The sequence below is a fragment of the Pan troglodytes genome, chromosome 19, assembly GCF_028858775.2.
Source record: "Pan troglodytes isolate AG18354 chromosome 19, NHGRI_mPanTro3-v2.0_pri, whole genome shotgun sequence".
Lineage (NCBI taxonomy): Eukaryota > Metazoa > Chordata > Mammalia > Primates > Hominidae > Pan > Pan troglodytes.
Genome location: NC_072417.2, coordinates 58,929,964 through 58,951,521, shown reverse-complemented (window position 1 = coordinate 58,951,521; position 21,558 = coordinate 58,929,964). Strand labels below are relative to the sequence as shown.

General features: G+C 42.0%; 1 protein-coding gene across 3 annotated transcripts in view; it reads left to right on the top strand.

Annotated features, from left to right (window-relative positions):
* The window catches only part of DNAH9 (dynein axonemal heavy chain 9), a 377,141-nt gene that overhangs the window by 144,835 nt on the left and 210,748 nt on the right, over positions 1-21,558 (top strand). For all 3 annotated transcript variants that reach the window (XM_063799007.1, XM_016932363.4, XM_063799008.1), the window contains 6 exons: positions 601-739; positions 3,229-3,516; positions 5,988-6,198; positions 11,248-11,375; positions 14,969-15,077; positions 17,180-17,327. In XM_063799007.1, the coding sequence (XP_063655077.1) occupies positions 601-739; positions 3,229-3,516; positions 5,988-6,198; positions 11,248-11,375; positions 14,969-15,077; positions 17,180-17,327 (1,023 nt within the window). The remainder of the gene's footprint in view (positions 1-600; positions 740-3,228; positions 3,517-5,987; positions 6,199-11,247; positions 11,376-14,968; positions 15,078-17,179; positions 17,328-21,558) is intronic.

Sequence of the window (21,558 nt, the reverse complement as noted above, 5' to 3'; positions counted from 1 at the left end):
AACTCTCAGTTTCTTGAAAGTAATGGCAAAAACCACAATTACTTTTGGACCCACTTAATACATACTTTAGGCCTCATCATGAGAAATTTACATTTGTGTTCAAATAAGTACAGGATAAGCCCTGGGTGTTTAGGATTAGAGGAGACACACATTTTGAGGATGAAGAATAGGGGAACTCTCAGTTTGTTGTAGATACCCAGAGAAACTCAATTCCTTATTCTAAGCCTCGAATCTATTCTAGGCAATTTGCTTTACTAATTCATGCCTTGTGTAAGACACACTGAACTCAAGTCACAAGACTTGAGTGGTAGCTCCAAGTCTGCCCCTGCCTGCTAACATTATCCAGCCCCTTAAGAAGGCGACTTCATTTCCTTTATCCTTAGCTAACTCATCTCTAAGTTGAAAGTCTTCATGCTAACTGCAGCAGCACATAGAATAAATTGAAAGTCTTAGATGAAATAATGGCTCAGGTCTTTCCATGAATTTTTGCACTCACAGATGCCTCCATGTGTGATCTCGGCCAGTGCCTATTTTCTTGCAGTCTCCTCTTCAACACTGTACTTGGGAAACTGACTGGGCTTTCTGTCTTTCTATACTCAGGCCTTGTGCAATGGTGGTTCCAGACTTTGAATTGATCTGTGAAATCATGCTGGTGGCAGAAGGATTCATTGAAGCCCAGTCATTAGCCAGAAAGTTCATCACTCTTTACCAGTTGTGCAAAGAGCTTCTCTCCAAACAGGTAGGATCTCTAGGGAGGCTGTACAACCAAGCACCGTGCAACAGCCCCAGCTCTGGAAAAGTTCTGGAACAAATGTATTAGGAAAACATACTCAAGCTTTCTCATAGAAAGTCACTGTACCCATATGCATATCGAAACCTCTGAACACTTCCATAATAATGATTTATGTTCACTTTTTTAGCTCTGCATTTTTCAAAATTAACCTCAAAACTCCATTTTGTAATAGAACACTTAGCAACACGTCACAGACACCAGCGTCCCATGAGAGACATTAGAGTGGCCAATAAAAACCCCTGGAGGAAATGGTCAGTACCTGAAGGGACATAGATGAGGAGGGTTAGGGAAGCAGGTTAGGTGTTAACCAGCTTTGAGCTTCTCATAGTTGCTTGGCGTTACCTGTAGCTTCCACCTAAGGCAGGAGGAAATTCACAGAAAAATTGCACCTTAGCAAAACATTACCTGCAAGGTTTCTGCCTTGAACGGAGAATTTCTTTTTGTCAAGTACAGATGACCAAGCTTCCCTGGGCTGTCCCCAATGAGCTTTGGGATTATCTTGTTTTGATCACCTTTACTGCCATAAAACAGGCTCTCTCAGCCATGTGGAGTCTGTCCAAGATGCAGAAAATCCTGTTTTCCTCATACTGCTTTTCTCATTGTATCCCCTCTCTAGGTTCTTTCCCAACGTTGACTTCCACTTTTACGGCTTTATCCCAAACCTCTCTTCTGAGCCCTAAACCTGTACATTCAATGATCTGTACCACAGCTCCCCCGAGTGTTTAAAAAGCTCCTCCAGCTCAGCATGTCTAAAGCTGATCTCCGTCAGCTCTAAGCCCAAGCTTCCTTCTCCTGTGTTCCCAGCCTCAGTATGCTGACCCCTCATTCACTCATTTGCTAACTCTAGGACCCTGGGAGTTACCCTGGACCGTTTCCTCTTCCTTAGCCCTATATATAATTTTAAATGAACCCTTAATGATTCTATGTTCTGGATATTTCTCAGACAAGTCTCATTTCCTTTCCCTATTCATTGCTACCACTTGAGTTCCAAGCACCCATATCTTTTGCTTAAACTATTGCAACTGCCTTTCTACTAGTTTTTCCACCTCTTTTCTAATTCCTCAGATCTGTTCTTTAGCCACTTGCTAGAGTGATTATTTAAAAACGCTCCTCACTGGTCCCAAGATAGAGACCAATGTCCTTATCACTCTCTGCTAAATACTGCAGGGTGTTCTGTCTCCTCCTACCTCAACAGCAGTGGCTCACAGCTCTCTCCCTGTCATGTGATGCTCCATCTCCATTGATATTTTCTGAGTTCCTTGAAATTGATTGTCTTCTCACCTGAGCCTGTGGACATCCTGTTCTCACTTGCCTTGACTGCACTTCTTTTTCATCTGTGCCTGACTGAATTCTACTCCTTCAAGGTCTTCTTTAATGCCATTTCCTTAGGGAAGTCTGATCCATATCCTGGGTACAGCCGCTGTGTTCTTTGTCATCATTGTACAGCACATTTTTCCTTGGCTGCAATTTTTTTTTTTTTTTTTTTGAGATGGAGTCTCCCTCTGTTGCCCAGGGTGGAGTGCAGTGGCGTGATCTCGGCTCGCTGCAACCTCCGCCTCCCAGGTTGAAGCGATTCTCCTGCCTCAGCCTCCTGAGTAGCTGGGATAACAGGCGTCCACCACCAACCCCAGCTAATTTTTGTATTTTCAGTAGAGACGAGGTTTCACCATATTGGCCAGGCTGGTCTCAAACTCCTGACCTGATGATCCACCCGCCTTGGCCTCCCAAAGTGCTGGGATTACAGGTGTGAGTCACCGCACCTGGCCTCCTCGGTAGCATTTGTCATGGCTCTAATTAAGTAGCAATCTGCTACAAATCAAGTAGAGGAGCTGGGGCTTGAACAGAAGTCTGTCTGAGCTCAGACTCCGTGCTCTCTTCTGCCCACTACAGCTCATTCCCACACCATGCTGCCACCTGAAGCCTGGTATCAGCAGTGTGGTCCACTCTCCCACAGACTGTACTAGCAGCACTGTGACCAGGGGGTTCATCTTTGACAGAACCCACTTTAAGGAGCTATTCTTTAAACCTCTTTTCCCATAGAATGTGCAGGCCTCCAAGGTGGCACATGTAAGCTCAGCGTCTACCATCTCTAAGAGTTAACATGGCTCCCTCCTTGACAGCCCTTCCAATTCTACCTGCTGAGTGTGCAAGGAGTAGCCAGATAGGTTTGAAAATGGTTCTGTTTGATCTCTCTGACCCCCCACATCATTTGTATGTTCTGTGTCTGCCCTGCTGTCATCACAACTGGAAAAGTAGCAAGTGTTAGACCAGGAACTAAATTCTGGGATCATGATTTTCTAAGTCATCCCTTCCCACGTCTCTGTCCAGGCTTCAGAGGTGACCTAATGCTCATAGGATATCTATGATTCTGCAGACACTCACCCCAGCACATGGGGTTCTGTCTCTCTGTCACTTTGATCTAACACTGCCCACAGGATCACTACGACTGGGGCCTACGGGCCATCAAGTCTGTGCTGGTGGTGGCAGGATCCCTGAAGAGAGGAGACCCTGACCGGCCTGAGGACCAGGTCCTGATGCGCTCCTTGCGGGATTTCAACATCCCCAAGATTGTGACTGATGACATGCCCATCTTCATGGGCCTGATCGGGGACCTCTTTCCCGCCCTGGATGTCCCCCGGAGGAGAGACCCCAACTTCGAAGCTTTGGTTAGGAAGGCGATAGTGGATCTGAAGCTCCAGGCTGAGGACAACTTTGTGCTCAAGGTACATGTGGTTTTTCCTCCCAGGATTTCTCTATCTCTTACTTATTGTCCAGGATAATGGGTTATCCTTCATCCATAATCCAAAGGGTTGTTTTAGATGTACAAATATGTATCTAGTTAGTAATAACTCAATTCATTTCAACCACTCTTAACTGGGGACCCACAATGTGGAATGCATGGTAGGGAATACAAGGGAAAGTTGGAGGATCCTTACTTTACAGCCCTTCCATTCTGTTTGGTGTACCTCAGCCTGAATGCCAACTATCTGCTCACTCACCCATAAATGAAAGGACAAAGACAGAGGCCAAGATCTGGCCACATCTACAGAACCTCCACTCAATCCTACTATCCTGGATAGAGACCAGCAAAAGAGAACACCCAAAACCAGCAGAGGAGAATACCCCTCCCAGCCTCCTGGAAAACATAGCACAGCTCCTTATTTAACCTTGAGGCTTACCAGATATTGAAGAAACCCGACAACACGCAAGATAAAGACAGATGGACAGACACAGACACACACACACAACAAAAACAGCCAGTGAAAATAACAAAGAGAATATTTTTAAAGTTATAATTAGCGTCTTTGCAGGAAATTTTAAAAAATGATATCCATCAAACAAGAATTAGATGCCATTGTACAAAGAAAGCACTACTGGAGAATTATAAAGACCTCTTTTAAATGTAAAATTGTATCATCTATGGCATTCAAAATTCAGTGAGAGGATGGGAAGATAAAGGCAACATCCCAGGATAAAGTTATAAGCAGTATTATGTATTGTGTGTGTGTGTGTATGGTAAAATATTCACACATGCACACACACACAGATACAGAAAGTGCGAGAGGTGAGATGATGTATAGAGGATCAATTTAGGTTATCCAACATGTTACCAGTAAGAATTCTAGAAAAAGAACAGAAAGATAACTAGAGCTGGAAAGACATGTATCCACATTGGAAAGACAGTACTGAACAGAATGACTTTAAATGAATCTGTGCAGTGACACATCATAATGCAATTTCAGAGGTCAAGAGTCAAGAGAAAAGAATAAGTCTCCTAGTTAAGTGAGGAGGTAGTACTAGTGTATTAATACCTGAGACTGGGTAGTTAGGAAAGAGGTTTAATTGACTCACAGTTCTGCATGGCTGGGGAGGCCTCAGGAAACTTACAATCATGGCAGAAGGTGAAGGAGAAGCAAGTCCTTCCTCACAAGGCAGCAGGAAAGAGAGAGAAAGAGTGGAGGGGAAATAAAGAGCTGCAGACACCCTTTGTCTTCCTTGCCCAGTGCATTTTTCCTTTGTAACATTTATCACAGATCTAATTAAATAACAATCTGCTACAAATCAAGTGGAGGAGCAAGGGCTTGAAATGAAGTGTAAGTTCAGACTCCATGCTCTGTTCTGCATGCTACACCTCCTCCCTGCACCATGCTGGTTATAAAACCATCAGATCTCGTGAGAACTCACTCAGTATCACAAGAACAGCATGGGGGAAACTGCCCCCATGATCCAACCACCTCCCACCAGATCCCTCCCTCGACACATGGGGATTCGAGATGAGATTTGGGTAGGGACACAAAGCCAAACCACATCAACAAGTGATCCAGGAAAGGAATGAAATTTAAAAGGAACTCAGAATCTCTTGTCAGCTAAATTGGATATTTGAGAATAAGAAAAGCAGTCCTTCAAAGTTTTTAAGGGAAATGATTTCAAGACTAGAATTCTATACAACCAAATTATCATCCATGATATTCTCAGACTCATAAATGTTACTTCTTATGCACCCTTTTTGAGTAAGTTACTTGAGGACATACTACAGCAAAACAAGAATGAAAAACAAGAAAAATATTGTGAGATTCAAAAAAATCAAGAATCAAGAAAAAAAATCCTGAAATGACAGCCATTAGCAGGCCTAGAAAGCAATCAATTCAAATTAGAGCTGGAAGTCAGTAGTCTCCCAGAAAAGAGAACCTTAAGAAAACTGAATTTATTCAAAGCAAGAATAGAGTAATAAGCTGAAAGTTCTTATGTGTTTTATTGAACTTCTAAGTTGTGGGGACTTGTAAGTTATGTGTACAAAATCAATTGTTCCCTCCTCTCTGTTTCCACAGCACCTTATAAATACCTCTAAGATAGTACTTATCCTCTTACCTTAGAATAATTTGTCCACATGACTTTCTTCTCCATCACACTATAAGATCACAGAGGGCAGGAGGATCACATCTGAATCCCCCTCGCCTGGCACACTCTGTAGCACTTGGTTGGTGACTAATAATTATATAACTGAATGATGAATACAGGAACAAATGAATCATGTTGCCCCTATATTTCAGACCTCTTGACATCTTGGGGTGGATAACTCTTCCTCTGTTGACTTCAGGTCTCACTTCAGACACCAGCTGGGGTCACAGAAGAGCAGTTGGGATGCAGGTGAGTCACAGGCTGGTCCCTCTGGCTGAATTTCCTGCCTCCTCAGGTGGTCCAGCTGGAGGAGCTCCTGGCTGTGCGGCACTCTGTATTTGTGGTGGGTGGCGCTGGTACCGGCAAGTCACAGGTGCTGAGGTCCTTGCACAAGACCTATCAGATCATGAAACGGCGCCCCGTCTGGACTGACCTCAATCCCAAAGCAGTCACAAATGACGAGCTCTTTGGCATCATCAATCCAGCCACACGAGAATGGAAGGATGGTAAGCGTGGGATTCTCCCAGGAGAAAGTCTCTGCTAGCCTCAGAGTCCCTGTGGCGGGCTTGGATGCAGTTGGGTGAATTGCAGAAGCAAACATTGGACTGATCTGTTTGGGACCGCAGAAGGAGACAAAAAAGCGAGTAGAAAGGGAGAAACCAATTTTGGCTTGCAGGGGAACTTCAGTTTTTCAGATGTTCTCCCTCCTTGGGGACCTCTTCCAGCTGCCTTTTAGAGAGTGCATTTAAAGAGGATAAAGCAGGCTGGGCACAGTGGCTCATGCCTGTAATCCCAACACTTTGGGAAGCGGAGGTGGGTGGATCACGAGGTCAGGAGTTCGAGACCAGCCTGGCCAATATGGTGAAACCCTGTCTCTACTAAAAATACAAAAAAAAAAAAAAAATCAGCTGGGCGTGGTGGCGCACATCTGTAGTCCCAGCTGCTCAGGAGACTGAGGCAGAAAAATCGCTTGAACCCGGGTGGTGGAGGTTGCAGTGAGCCGAGATCGTGCCACTGCACTCCAGTCTGGGTGACAAAGCAAGACTCCATCTCAAATAAATAAATAAGATAAAGCAACATAGGCATTCAGCTGTAGTTCACTGACTCTGGAGTACGAGCCGTGGTGTAGAGTGTTAATGCTGCCTGGCAGTAGACTTCAAGTATGTGTTGGGTAGGGAAGCCCACGGCTCATTCCCAAAGAAGTGGTGCAGTCTGGCATCCTACAAAGGGCACGACTCCCCTATTTCATGTTGCCCCAGCAGTGATGGGGAAGCTGCATGCTACAGAACCTTGTGCCCATGCCAGGCCCCTGATGATTATCCATTCAATCTCAAGAGGGCCCCTAGAGCCATATTCCTTTCTGCAGTGATTCAGAGGCCCCCAACCCTGTGTTTGCTGGGTGCTGATCTCAGCCTTACCTTCAAAGAACTAAACTTCACCAATAGACATCGTAAAGGGTCGTTTGGCACTGGAAGACAGCAGAAAAGAAAGTTGAGGGGGAAAAAAAGAGGTCCCTGAGCTGATAAGGAGGACCTCTTTCTAAAACCTATGTAGCTTCTGGAATGAGGAAATCTCAGCTCCTTCCTGATGTTTCAATGTCTGACCACATCCGGGTCAAACTCTCTGGATTTCTCTAATTTAGGAGCTTTCATCTGAGGTCTAGAACACAAGGATTTAACAACCAGAGTCTAATTTTTATTTTGCTGTTAATGAGACTTAGCATCTTTCCTTCTTATTGATCTTAGTAATTTGCTCTTGTGTGGTTTTATTTCCTGTTTTTCTTACCAATTTTTAACAGTTTTTTTTTTTTTTTTTTTTTTTTTTTGAGACAGAGACTCACTCTGTCGCCCAGGCTGGAGTGCAGTGGCGCAATCTCAGCTGACTGCAAGCTCTGCCTCCCAGGTTCACGCCATTCTTCTGCCTCAGCCTCCCGAGTAGCTGGGACTACAGGTGCCTGCCACCACACCCAGCTAATTTTTTGTATTTTTAGTAGAGACGGGGTTTCACCGTGTCAGCCAGGATGGTCTCAATCTCCTGACCTCATGATCCTCCCGCCTCAGCCTCCCAAAGTGCTGGGATTACAGGTGTAAGCCACCATGATGCCAGGCCAAGAGTTTTTTAATATATCAAAGATATTAACCCCTTATCTGTCACATGCATTGCTAATGCTTCCCCAACCTATTCTTTGTCTATAGACACTTTATTCTCCCATGCTCTTTTTAACAAAGGAAATTATGCCTGTCTAGTCTTTTTAGCATCTGGGATTTCTATTAGTTTATAATTCTTCAGCTGCTGATCTAGTATCATAAATTTGGTCAAAAAAGATTCTTTTTACATTAACATTTTTTATCCATCTGGAATTTATGTTGGGGCTTAGTATGAGGCAGGGTACAGAATCAACTTTATTTCCTTCCAGATGGATAATTGATTGTAACCATACCATTTATTAAGTAAACTATCCTTTACCTCTGAATTTAAACACCAGCTTGTCATTTACTAAATTGCATATGTATATTGAGATCTGATTCTGGGCTTTCTATTCTGTTTGACTCACCTCTTTATCTAATCCTATACTAATGTCATTTTATTTCAGTTACAATCATTTTATAACATATTTTAATATCCAATGAGGTAAGTCCCTCCTCAGTAATCTTTTGTAATTTTATTGTCTTGTCTCAAGCACTTCTTTTTTCATGTTAAATATAAGCTCAATAATATAATTCAAACTTTTAAGTCTGAATTCTAGTTAAAATTTTATTAGATTTATACATTAAATTTGGGAAAATTGACAAGGAAGATATAATAATCACAAGTCTGTATTCACTGAGCAAGGTAAGTTCGAAGTAAATGGAACATAGCCTTTAAAATATGTTTAGGGGCCAGGCACAGTGGCTCATTCCTATAATCCCAGTGCTTTGGGAGGCCAAGATGGGAAGATCATTTGAGGCCAGGAATTTGAGACCAGCCTAGGCAACATAGTGAGACCCCATGTCTACCAAAAAAAAAAAAAAAATTTGGATAACTTTAAAAGAATACAAATTAACAGGTTATTTTAGTTTTATTTATTTATTTGTTATCTGTTTTTTATTTTCAAAATTAATTCCAGTAAACAGAAAAATAAGTACATAAAGGAATTGGCAATTATATCACCAAACTCAATATAATACAAAGTTATAGAACTTTTTATCCCATAAATAGAAAGTATTCCTTTCCTGGTTGGTTCATGTAAGATTTCCAAAAATTAAAAATGTAATTGGCTACAGAGAAAGCTATAATGAATTCAACAATATCAATTTACAGGTCACATTCTCTGATAATAATGGAATAGAATTAGAAACAAATAGCAAGAAAGTCACCAAAAATGATTTTACTACTTGCAAATCAAGAAATGCTCTCTTAATTCCTGTATCAAAAAGGAAATTTAATTGCAAACCTCTCTAGGATGCAATAAAAAAATACTTCATACAAGAAAACCTATGGGCTCCATCTAAAACCTCTAAGGGAAAACTTTTTAAACTCACTTTATTATAAAAGGTAGGCTGGAAGTAAAGGAAGTTAATATTCATCATAAGAAATTGTTCAAACTAAACACAAAGAAAATGACGGAAAAGGAACTGATAAAGATAAAAGCTGAAATTAGTCACTAGGAGGAACACAAACAGATTATATAAAAGATAAATAAATGTAAATATTGGTTCGCTGTAAAGACCAATAAGATAAGTCTATTGTGAGAGTGATTAACGGGAAAAAAGAGTAAATATACATATAATTTGCAATTAACAGACAAGACTAAAGTAGAAGAAAATATTTAATTGATGACACATACTTGAAAAACTAAAAGAAATAAATGAACCCCTAGCAAAATATAAATTAATAAAATTTCTTCATTAAGAAGTAGAAAAATTGAGTAAACTAGTGAAAAGAAAAAGTTAAAAAAGAGTAGAGCAAAAAACAGATAATTTCAAAATTATGAAAAGATAACTCTGAAATTATCTTACAGAGCAAGAATAATATTAATATCAACTTTTATGTGGAGCCAAAAAAACCCAATGTTACTCATTAATATAGACACAAATATTCTAAATAAAATATCAGTAAGGAGAATCAAACAGTATCTCAAAAATAATACCCTTTGACCAAGTAAAAGCTATTCCAGGAATGTAGGGATAGAGCAATTGTTTTTAACAGTATTAACACAAAACATTAACAAACTAAAGGGGAAAATCATTTGATCACTAAATAGATACTTAAAATGCAATTCATTCCTAATAGAAAATTCTAAGTAAAGTAGAAATAGAAGGAAACCCCTAAAATATAATAAATGCTCTGTACCTAAAGCTGAAATGAAAACGAAGGCATTCTGAATAATGATACAGTAAATTTCCATGAAAAATAAGGAACAAGTTAGGGATGCCTATTGTCAACATTATTGCTTATTGGGGTTCTAGAAAATGTAATAGGACAAGAAAATGAAATAGATGGTATAAATTGGAGGAAAGAAAAAAATTAGAGGAAAGGAGAGAAATTATTGTTTTGTTTATTATGCAACTTTATACCTAGAAAATGTATTAGACATTACTGAAAAATTACTAGAATTAATAAGAAAGTTCATTAAAGGCAACTGAACATAAAATAAATACACAAAATTTGGTAACTTTTCTCAATACTGGCAAGAGTCAACTAAAAATAGAAGTGCAGGAGGAGAAAATTCTTTTCACAGTAGCAATAAAAATCATGAGATATTTAGGAACACATTTAACCAAACACATATATTTTAAAATCTGTAAAAATGTATTAGGGACATAAAGCCATATGTGAATAAATGAACAGACGTACCATACTATTAACTAGGGAAGTTTAATATCATAAAAATCAATTCTGCCCAAATTAATATATAAATTTCAGGTAATGACAATTAGAATCAGATGGGCCGCTTTCCAAAGCTTGTGTTTGGCAAGATTCGCTAAGACTGCAATTACAAAGCATGAAAACTCTACCTTAAAAAGTTTAATGTAGTTTCATCATGTCATAGTTACTTGCTGTAATGATCCACTTTGTCACTTAAAAAGCTTGTACTATCAGGAGTTGTTCTTGTTCTTGTTAATGTCATGAAAAGTTAGACTAAAGCACAGGGAGAATGCACCTTGGGCACTGCTAGGTTTTTGCAAAGCAAGATATAAAACCAGATCTGCATCCTGGCCAGCATGGTGAAACCGCATCTCTACTAAAAATACAAAAAAATTAGCTGGGCATGGCGGTACGCACCTCTAGTCCCAGCTACTCAGGAGGCTGAGGCAGGACAATCGCTTGAACCCAGGAGGCAGAGGTTGCAGTGAGCTGAGATCACACCACTGCACTCCAGGCTGGCAACAGAGCAAGCCTCCATCTAAAAAAAAATAAAGTAAAATAAAATAAAAATAAAACCAGGTCTGATCTGCCGTTGCATGTTCCACGTACGCCCCCTTCTGTGTGTTGTAGCTAAAGGGGAAAGCTATGTTTAAGTGAAAGAGGATTAATGAAGAAATGGAAAATAAGGTATCAGTGGTTCCTTTTAGGATTGTTCTCTTCCATCATGCGGGAGCTTGCCAGCATCACCCATGATGGGCCCAAGTGGATTTTACTGGACGGCGACATAGATCCAATGTGGATTGAATCCCTGAATACTGTCATGGATGATAACAAGGTATGAAATTGGGGGATATCCCTAGATCATTTCTAATCACCTGTGAAACCAGTCACCCAGTGTGGCAGGCATACTTGCAAATCTAGATTCCACGTGATGGCTGGCTCAGAGTAAGGAACTATCATCAGCATCTTCACCACACATCTCTGCACTGATAAATTCCCAGCAGCAACTTTTGCTTACATCAATGGTACTGCCATGGCTCACACCAGTTTTGGCATTATTATAATTTCCATCAGAATGTTCTGCACATAGACTCTTTAGTATTTAGAGTTCAAAGCAGTCTTAAGTCATTCATTCACATCTTTTTACTTTTTCTTTTTATGCTTTTCTAGAGTAAAGATATTGAAGATCAGAAACATTCCAAGCCTGTCAAACATCTTTCATGGTGGCAAATATTGTTCCATTGAGAGGCTATTTTATTTTTTATAAACAATGAAAACTCTGTAGTCCCAGCACCCTGGGAGGCCAAGGCGGGCAGATCACCTGAGGTCAGGAGTTCAAGACCAGCCTGCTGAACATGGTGAAACCCCATCTCTACGAAAAATACAAAAAATTAGCTGGGCGTTGTGGCAGGCGCCTGTAATCCCAGCTATTCAGGAGGCTGAGGCAGGAGAATTGCTTGAACCCGGAGGCAGAGGTTGCAGTGAGCTGAGATCGCGCCATTGCACTCCAGCCTGGGCAACAAGAGCAAAACTCCATCTCCAAAAACTAGCTGGTGGCTGTTAAGCTGGTAGCTGTTTGTAAGCTTGTTCAGAGAGCATGTCCAGATTACAAGTTTTAAAATGCCTTTAACGTTTACAGGATTGTTAGAATAAAAGTATGCTCTCCTGGAGAGACTACTTGATTGTTTTTTCCACTTTTATTTTAGGTTTGAGGGTACATGTGCAGGTTTGTTACGTAGGCAAACTCATGTCACAGGGGTTTGTTGTACACATTATTTCATCACCCAGGTACTAAGCTCAGTACCAATAGTTACATTTTCTGCACCTCTCCCTCCTCCTACCTTGTACCCTCCAGGGGGCTCCAGTGTCCTGTCTGTTGTTCCCTTCTTTGTGTTCACGAGTTCTCATCATTTAGCTCCCACTTATAAATGAGAACATGTAGCATTTGGTCTTCTGTTCCTGCATTAGTTTGCTAAGGTAATGGCCTCCAGCTCCATTCATGTTCCCAAAAAAAAAAACAAAAACATGATCTCATTATTTTTATGGCTGCATAGTATTCCATGGTGTGTATGTACCACATTTTCTTTATCCAGTCTGTCATTGATGGGCATTTAGGTTGGTTCCATGTCTTTGCCATTGTGAAGAGTGTGGCAATAAACATTTGGGTGCATATGTCTTTATAGTAGAATGATTTATATTCCTCTGGATATATGTCCAGTAATGAAATACCTGGGTCAAACAGTATTTCTGTTTTTAGCTTTTGTGGAGGCACCATACCGCTTTCCACAATGGATAAACTAATTTACACTCCCACCAACAGTGTATAAATGTGTTCCCTTTTCTCCACAACCTCACCAGCCTCTGTTCTTTTATTGACATTTTAATAATAGCAATTCTGACTGGTGTGAGATGGAATCTCATTGTGGTTTTGATTTGCATTTCTCTAATAATCAGTGATGTTGAGTTTTTTTCATATGCTTTTTGGCCACAAAAATTGTCATCTTTAGAAAAGTGTCTGTTCATGTTCTTTGCCCACTTTTTAATGGTATTGTTTTTTTCTCATAAATTTGCTTAAGTTCCTTATAGATGCTGGATATTAGACCTTTGTCAGATGCATAGTTTGCAAATATTTTTCCCATTCTTTAGGTTGTCTGTTCACTCTATTGATCATTTCTTTTGCTGTCAGAAGCTCTTTAATTTAATTAGATCCCATTTGTCAATTTTGCATTTGTTGCAATGGCTTTTGGCATCTTTGTCATTAAATCTTTGCTCATTCTTATGGCCAAGATGGTATTGCCTAGGTTGTCTTCCAGGGCTTTTATAGTTTTGGATTTTACATTTAAGTTTTTAATCCTCTTGAGTTAATCTTTGTATATCATGTAAAGAAGGGCGCCAGTTTCAGTCTTCCACATATGGCTAGCCAGTTATCCCAGCACCATGTATTAAATAGGCTTCCCCAAATGCTTGTTTTTGTCAGCTTTGTTGAAGATCAGATGGTCATAGGTGTGTGGCCTTATTTCTGGGCTCTCTATTCTGTTCCATTGATCTATGTGTCTGTTTTTGTACCAGTACCATGCTGTTTTGGTTACTGTAGCCCTCCAGTATAGTTTGAAGTCAGGTAACATGATGCCTCCAGCTTTGTTTTTTTTGCTTATGATTGCCTTAGCTATTCTGGCTCTTTTTTGGTTCCATATGAATTTTAAAATAGTTTTTTCTAGTTCTGTGAAGAATGTCATTGGTAATTTAGTAGGAATGGCATTGAATCCATACAGTGTTTTGGGCAGTATGGTCATTTAATGAGTTTGATTCTTCCTATCCATGAACACGGGATATTTTTCCATTTGTTCATGTAATCTCTGATTTATTTAAGCAGGGTTTTGTAATTCTTTTTCTAGGGATCTTTCATGAGGTACTACTATAAAAGGAACAGTATTAATATGAAATGTAAGTTATTTTCTTTTAAGAGTTCCATTGTTCCAATATAGTCTAGTTCATTCAAATCACCAACATCAACTTAAACTGTTTAAATAACTTTTTTTTCTGACTCAACACACACACACACACACACACACAGGGGTGGTGGTGGAGAGTGCATAGGAAGAAAGAGGATTATTGTAGAAAATTTAGAAAATACTATTCATCACAAAGAAGGAATATATTAGTTCGTTTTCACACTGCTGATAAAGACATAACAGAGACTGGGTAATTTATAAAGAAAAAGAGATTTAATGAACTCACAGTTCCACGTCAATGAGGAAGCCTCACAATCATGGCAGAAGGTGAAAGGAGCGTCTTACATGGCAGCAGACAGAGAGAATGAGAGCCAAGTGAAAGGAAATTTCCCCTTATAAAACCATCAGATTGACCTGGCTTGGTGGTTCACGCCTGTGAGCACTTTGGGAAGCTGAGGTAGGCGGATCACGAGGTCAGGAGATCAAGACCATCCTGGCTAACACAGCGAAACCCCGTCTCTACAAAAAATACAAAAAATTAGCTGGACATGGTGGCGGGCACCTGTAGTTTCAACTACTCAGGAGGCTGGGGCAGGAGAATGGCATGAACCCAGGAGGCAGAGCTTGCAGTGAGCCAAGATTGTGCCACTGCACTCCAGCCTGGGTGACAGAGCGAGACTCTGTCAAAAAAAAAAAAAAAAAAATCAGATCTTGTTAGACTCACTCACAACCATGAGAACTGTATGGGGGAAACCACTCCCATGATTCAATTGTCTCCCACTGGGTCCCTCCCACAACACATGGGAATTATGGGAGCTCAATTCAAGATGAGATTTGGGTGGGGACACAGCCAAACCATATGAAGGAAATAATTCTCCATAATCCCAACCAAACCAATAATAATCAGCCAAATCCCCACAGACTGGCAAGGCACCTCCCTCCTTCCTCACTGGCATGCCCTTCCTGTTGTCTCCAGGTGCTGACATTGGCCAGCAATGAGAGGATTCCTCTGAACCCCACCATGAAGCTCCTCTTTGAGATCAGCCACCTGCGCACAGCCACTCCAGCAACTGTCTCTAGAGCAGGTACGGCCCAAGAATGGAAGAACCACAAAGCTACTCCACTTAGGGAGGTACCTCTGGCTTCACACGTAGTTTTGCTGGCTCAGAAGGAATCTCCACATGGGAGCCAGAAGCCTCAGGTGCAGTTTTGTGAATTTGGAAATGTTGTGGTAATAAGAAGGGAAATGGCTTTTGAGCTGCACAACTATCCTCTGCACAGAAGTGTCTAACTTAGGCTACTTTTAGGCCAGTTCTAGCCTCCACGTCAATGGAGATGACCAAATATCACTGTTTATCACTAACTCCTGGTGCAAAATTGCAACTCTATCCCTTAAGTTTCCTCTGTCTCCACTGAACAAATTTATTAACAGAGACTGGAAGATTTTTTTAAAAATTGTGTGGCAAAATCAAACTTAAAGAAGCAGGGAGTAGAATGTCAGTTGCCAAAGGTGAGGGTTGGGGGGCAGGGGCAGATGTTGGTCAATGGGTACAAAATTTCACTTCTGCAGGATGAGTAAGTTCTAGAGACCTGCTGTACAACACAGTGCCTATAGTTAGCCATACTGTAGTGTGCACTTAAAAAAATTGTTGGGCCGGGCTCAGTGGCTCACACCTATCATCCCAGCACTTTAGGAGGCTGGGTTGGGCAGAGAGCTTGAGCCCAGGAGATTGATACCAGCCTAGGCAACATACCAAAACCCCATTACTACAAAAACAAACACAAACAATTGTTAAGAGGATAGATCTCATGTTAAGTGTTCTTAACACACGCACACACACACACACTTTTGGAGGTGATGGATGTTTATTACCTTGATTGTGATAATGGTTTCACTGGTGTATGCATATGTCCAAATTCACCAAATAGTATACATTAAATATGTACAGCTTTTTATATATCAATTATACTCCAATAAAGCTGTTAAAAAATAATATTAATAATAAAAAGGAAATAAATAGTAAAAATAAATAATTTAAAAAGAGATCTTGTTTGGCCTCTACCATAATATTACGTTCCCTTTCAAGAACCTCTGCTAAAATTGGTGCACACAGGCCAGGAGAGTTGTCTCTGCCGTCCTAGGGATGCTCTCACAAGAGTAACGAATTTCCACAAACTTGGGGCTGTTAAAACAACAGAAATGTATTTTCTCACGTTTCTGGAAGTCGGACATCCAAAATCAAGGTCAGGGCTGTGCTTCTTCTAAAGGCTTTAGGGGAGAATCTTTTCTTGAATCTCCCAGCTTGGGTGTTCCTTGGCTTGTGGGTCCATAATGCCAGTCTCTGGCTCCTTCCCGTGGCCTTCTCTTCTGTGTGTGTCTCTCCCCTCTGTCTCTTATTAGGACACTTATAAATGTTCCACCCAGATAACCCAGGATAGTCTCATCTCAACATCTTTAACTTAATTGCATCTGCAAAGACTCTTTTTCTTTTTTCTTTTCTTTTCTTTTTCTTTTTTTGAGACGGAGTCTCTCTCTGTTGCCCAGGCTGGAGTACAGTGGCACGATCTTGGCTCACTGCAACCTCTGCCTCCCAGGTTCAAGCTATTCTTCTGCCTCAGCCTCCTGAGTAGCTGGGATTACAGGTGTGTGCCACCATGCCCGGTTAATTTTTGTATTTTTAGTAGAAATGGGGTTTCACCATATTGGCCAGATTGATCTTGAACTCCTGACCTCAGGTGATCTGTCCGCCTCAGCCTCCCAAAGTGCTGGGATTACAGGCGTGAGCCACTGCGCCCAGCCTGCAAAGACCCTTTTTCTAAATAAGATCACATTGGCAGGTTCCAGGGGTGAGGACATGGCCTTGACTTTTGGGGGACCACCAATCAACCCACTACATACCCCCACATTCCCATGACAAGTATTGCTAATCTGTCACAGCCTTCTTTCTTCCTGAGCCTGGACGTGGCCTTGGGATTCTCAAAGCTGCTCCCCATCCATCTATCATGAGTCCGCTGGAGTTGGTCCTCAATAGCAAACCCATTTACCCTCTCACATCTCGGCCAAATCTCCTTTTCTTTTCAGTCCAGTCTTCTGTAAATTTTCCAAACACAGAAAATAACTCCCTGGGGTGAAAAATATAATGATGTATATGGAATATTCACTAAACTGTATTCTCTGTGCTCACAGGGATCTTGTACATCAACCCGGCAGACTTGGGATGGAACCCTCCAGTGAGCAGCTGGATTGACAAGAGGGAAATCCAGACAGAGAGAGCCAACTTAACCATTTTGTTTGACAAGTATCTTCCAACCTGCCTAGACACACTCAGAACCAGGTAGGCCAAGAAATAAGGAAGATAGAGAGTTAAAGCAGCAATAAAAAGCCCATGTGTTCACACCTGGTGTCCTGCTGATGTTCTGTCCTGTCCCAAAGTCAGATGTTCCCAGAGCGATCTCCTCCAGGCATGGCAGATGGCAGAGGGGACACACATTAGGATGGCCATGGGATGCCTGTTGTCAGCTCAGGCATGAAGTGAAGTGAGCGAAGAGGAGGAAGATTGAAAGTCCCTTTCGTGAGTGCCACGTGGATGTATCTGAAGGAGGCTGCGGGTTGTAGTATCAGATTACAATCCAGACACTCAGATCCTTCTGTGTACAGGGCAAGCAGCTCTGCATTTGTAATAAGTAATCCACAGGCCAGATCAACAGACCTAGGGGTGAAAATGGCACTTATTGGTGACCTGTGGGACCCACTCCCTGTCCCTGGCTGTGTGTGTTCACGGCCCAGATAATGTGGGTATAATGTACCATCTGACAGTCCTGCCCTGCTGGATATCGTGAGTTTACTTTTCCTCTTATAGGTTTGTAAAAGTAAGAGCAACAAGCCCTGACCACTTATCACTAAGCAAGAGGTTAATCACTCTTGACCAAGAGGATACTTACTACAGCAAGAATACTATCTGTGTCAGCACAGGGAGCTGCCCATGTTTGGAACCTGCTTTTGTTTTACACTCTTTTTATGGTCGTTGTTGCCATTTGATGCATCATTCTGTGAATCTGACACCCATCCCTGTAGTGGAGGCAAGAATGGGCCCCTGAGGCTGGTGCTGTGAAGGCGATGTGACTCAGAGCCCCATGAAGATGCCACAATTTAGGGTCAGGATTATGTTTCCCGGAAACTAAAGTTCATCATTGAAGTTGATCCCTGCCTCTTTCTTCCTTGGCTTGTCAAGCATGGGATATGATTGTGCCTCCAATGGTTTGCAAGCATGGAGGCCAAGGGGAAGGGAGCACTTCAGACTGCAGGAAACGATACTGCAATAGGGCTCCAGGTGCTCTCATTCCACATGCCCCGCCCCACACCCTGAAAAATCCACTCACGTTCAAAGTGAATTTTGTATACCTAAAAATTGAGTTGCAGTCAAGTAGGTGACATTGTGGTCTATTTTCGTTGTTTAATGAAACATTACTTTCGATTTCATAGTTTTTCTATTTCAGGGTCAATAATTATTATTCCAACTCAACATTTGTATAAGCCTTTGAAAGGCTTTCAGTCCGTGGGTGACCCATGGGCTCTGTGGCCTTCGGATGTAATGGGCTAAAGCAGCCCGTGTAGCTAAAAAAGTCTGGAAGTGGAAAACAGTAGTTAATATCACAGATGGACTAGGGCAGCCAAGAGTTAGAAAACCAGAGAAGGGTAAGGTTTTAGGAAAATAGTCTATCCCTGTTCTTTTTTTTTTTTTTTTGAGTTTTAAAATGTTTTTTAAAGTTTTATTTGTATAGATTTAGGGATGGAAGTGCAGTTGTGTTACAGGGATATATGGCATAGTGGTGAAGTCTGGCCCTTTAGTGTAGCCACCACCTGAATAGCATACATTGTATCCAATGGGGGTATTTCAACCCTCGACCCCCTGCCACCCTCCCACCTTTTGGAGTCTCTGGTGTTTATTATTTCACTCTATATTTCCATATATGCCTACTGTTTAGCTCCCACTTATAAGTGAGAACATGCAGTTTTTGACTATCCGTTTTGCGGTCATTTTGCTAAGGATAATGGACTCCAGTTCCATGCATGTTGCTGCAAAAGACATGATTTCATTCTTTTTTATAACTAAGTAGTATTCCATGTGATATACATAGGTATATATACACACCACTTTTTTTTTTTTTTTTTTTTTTGAGTTGTTGTCTCGCTCTGTCACCCAGGCTGGAGTGCAGTGGTGCGATCTTGGCTCACTGCAACCTCCACCTCCTGGGTTCAAGTGATTCTCCTGCCTCAGCCTTCTGAGTAGCTGGGGTTACAAGTGTGCATTACCATGCCCACCTAATTTTTTTTTTTTTTTTTTTTTTTTTGTCAGAGTCTCGCTCTGTAGCCCAGGCTGGAGTGCAATGGCGTGATCTCAGCTCACTGCAACCTCTGCCTCCTGGGTTCAAGCGATTCTCCTGCCTCAGCCTGCCAAGTAGCTGGGACTACAGGCACGTGCCACCATGCCCAGCTAATTTTTTGTATTTTTAGTAGAGATGGGGTTTCACCATGTTGGCCAGGATGATCTTGATCTCTTGACCTTGTGATGTGGCCGCCTCGGCCTCCCAAAGTGCTGGGATTACAGGCGTGAGCCACCGCACCCAGCCTAATTTTTGTATTTTTAGTAGAGACAGGGTTTTGCCATGTTGACCAGGCTGGTCTCAAACTCCTGACCTCAGGTGATCCGCCTGCCTCAGTGTCCCAAAGTGCTGAAATTATAGGTATAAGCCACTGCGCCCGCCTACACCACCTTTTAAATTCAATCATCCATTGATGGAAACTCAGGTTGATTCCATGACTTCGCTATTGTGAATAGTGCTGCAATAAACATAAGAGTGCAGGTATCTTTTTGATAAAATAATTTCTTTTCCTTTGCATCCCTGTTCTTTAGGATTTTCCTGAGACACTTGTCCCATATATCCTTTAACTAAAAGTCTGCTATTTCTCACTCTGGGCATTTAGAACAAGAGATGGCAAGCTCATGTGTCTTTGTTTGTGCATGTGTGCCGGTGCATGCACAAGCCTTTGAAACAGCTTTGAATATTCTGACTGTATTAAGTCTATCCAGAGGCAACTCTCCCCCGAACTCTCAATTATGGGTGCTCGCTCTGGGTGTAATGTCTTTTGTTGTTGGTGGGTTTTTTTTGTTTTGTTTTGTTTTTTTGAGACGGAGTCTCGCTCTGTAGCCCAGGCTGGAGTGCAGTGGCGCGATCTTGGCTCACTGCAACCTCTGCCTCCCAGGTTCAAGAGATTCTCCTGCCTCAGCCTCCCGAGTATCTGGGACTACAAGTGCGTGCCACTACACCCAGCTAATTTTTATATTTTTAGTAGAAACGGAGTTTCACCATGTTTGCCAGGATGGTCTCAATCTCTTGACCTCGTGATCTGCCTGCCTCGGCCTCCCAAAGTGCTGGGATTACAGGCATAAGCCACCGCGCCCGGCAGATGTCTTTTCATTCTCACAGCCATCCTGCCGATGAGGGAGCTGCAGCTCCGCGATGCTCCCCTGGCATCATAGCCAGTTAGTAACAGGCACTTGCTTTAAAGCCTTCCTTCTATTTTATACAGTCACAGTGTTGTAATGCCAGCTTCATGTGGCCCTGTCACTACAAAGCCGTGTCATGTCAACAGATAATAATTTTTTATTGAATAAGCAGGCCCATAAGGGGTAATTATAAAGCAGCTTTATTTTATTTCCTACTGTTCCTTTAAAACCATTGTATGTGACTAGTTCTTCTCCTGACCCTGCATGAGATCTAGGTCAAGGTCTATGACTTTTCTGTAATAAAAAGGCATCTGATCACTTCTAGTCACACAGTCATACATACACGTGTGTGTTAGTCCATTGAAAATATAAAGAAACAAACTCCATTCATAATGGAGGCTTCTGCCCCATCTGCCTCAGCTCAGGACTGCAATGGGAAAGGGGCGTGTTTTTGACTTCTCTCCTTTATCTGCCAGTGACCTACTCCCTGGCTATGACTTCTGACCCATCGCTGTAAAAGGGAGGTGGAGAGAAGAGGGGAAATCCGACTTCTTCTCTTTGATAGTTTTTGGGAGCTCCTTGGCTCCTCCCCATCACTGGAAATCTTTCATCTGTTATTCTGGAAGAAAGAAACTGCTTCTCTAGCTGGTCAGGTCCCGCTCCCACACAAACCCCATCTGCCTCACCTTATCCCTTAGCCAAGCACTCAGACAACCCCTGCTGCACACAGCCCACACCTGGATTCCAGGAGATGCTTGCCCCTTCTCTGCTTTGACAAACTGGAGCACAGGCTGCCCCTGCAAGGTACCTCCCCACTCTCCACTGGGAGATCAGCAAGTCTCGGGGGTTTTCCAGGCAAGAGTCCTTCACCAACTCGGAGTAACCCTACTGAAGCCCTTTTCCCTGGCTATTAGGGGAAAGCAGCTACCTTCCCTGTGCAGGAGGGGACACTCATTGCCTACCCAGAGCTCTCTCTAGTTCTCTGATTGCTAATTTCCAGGCCTTCCAGCATCTCCACTTTGTCCTCTGTACTCTTGAGAGGGTGAGAAGCCAGGGT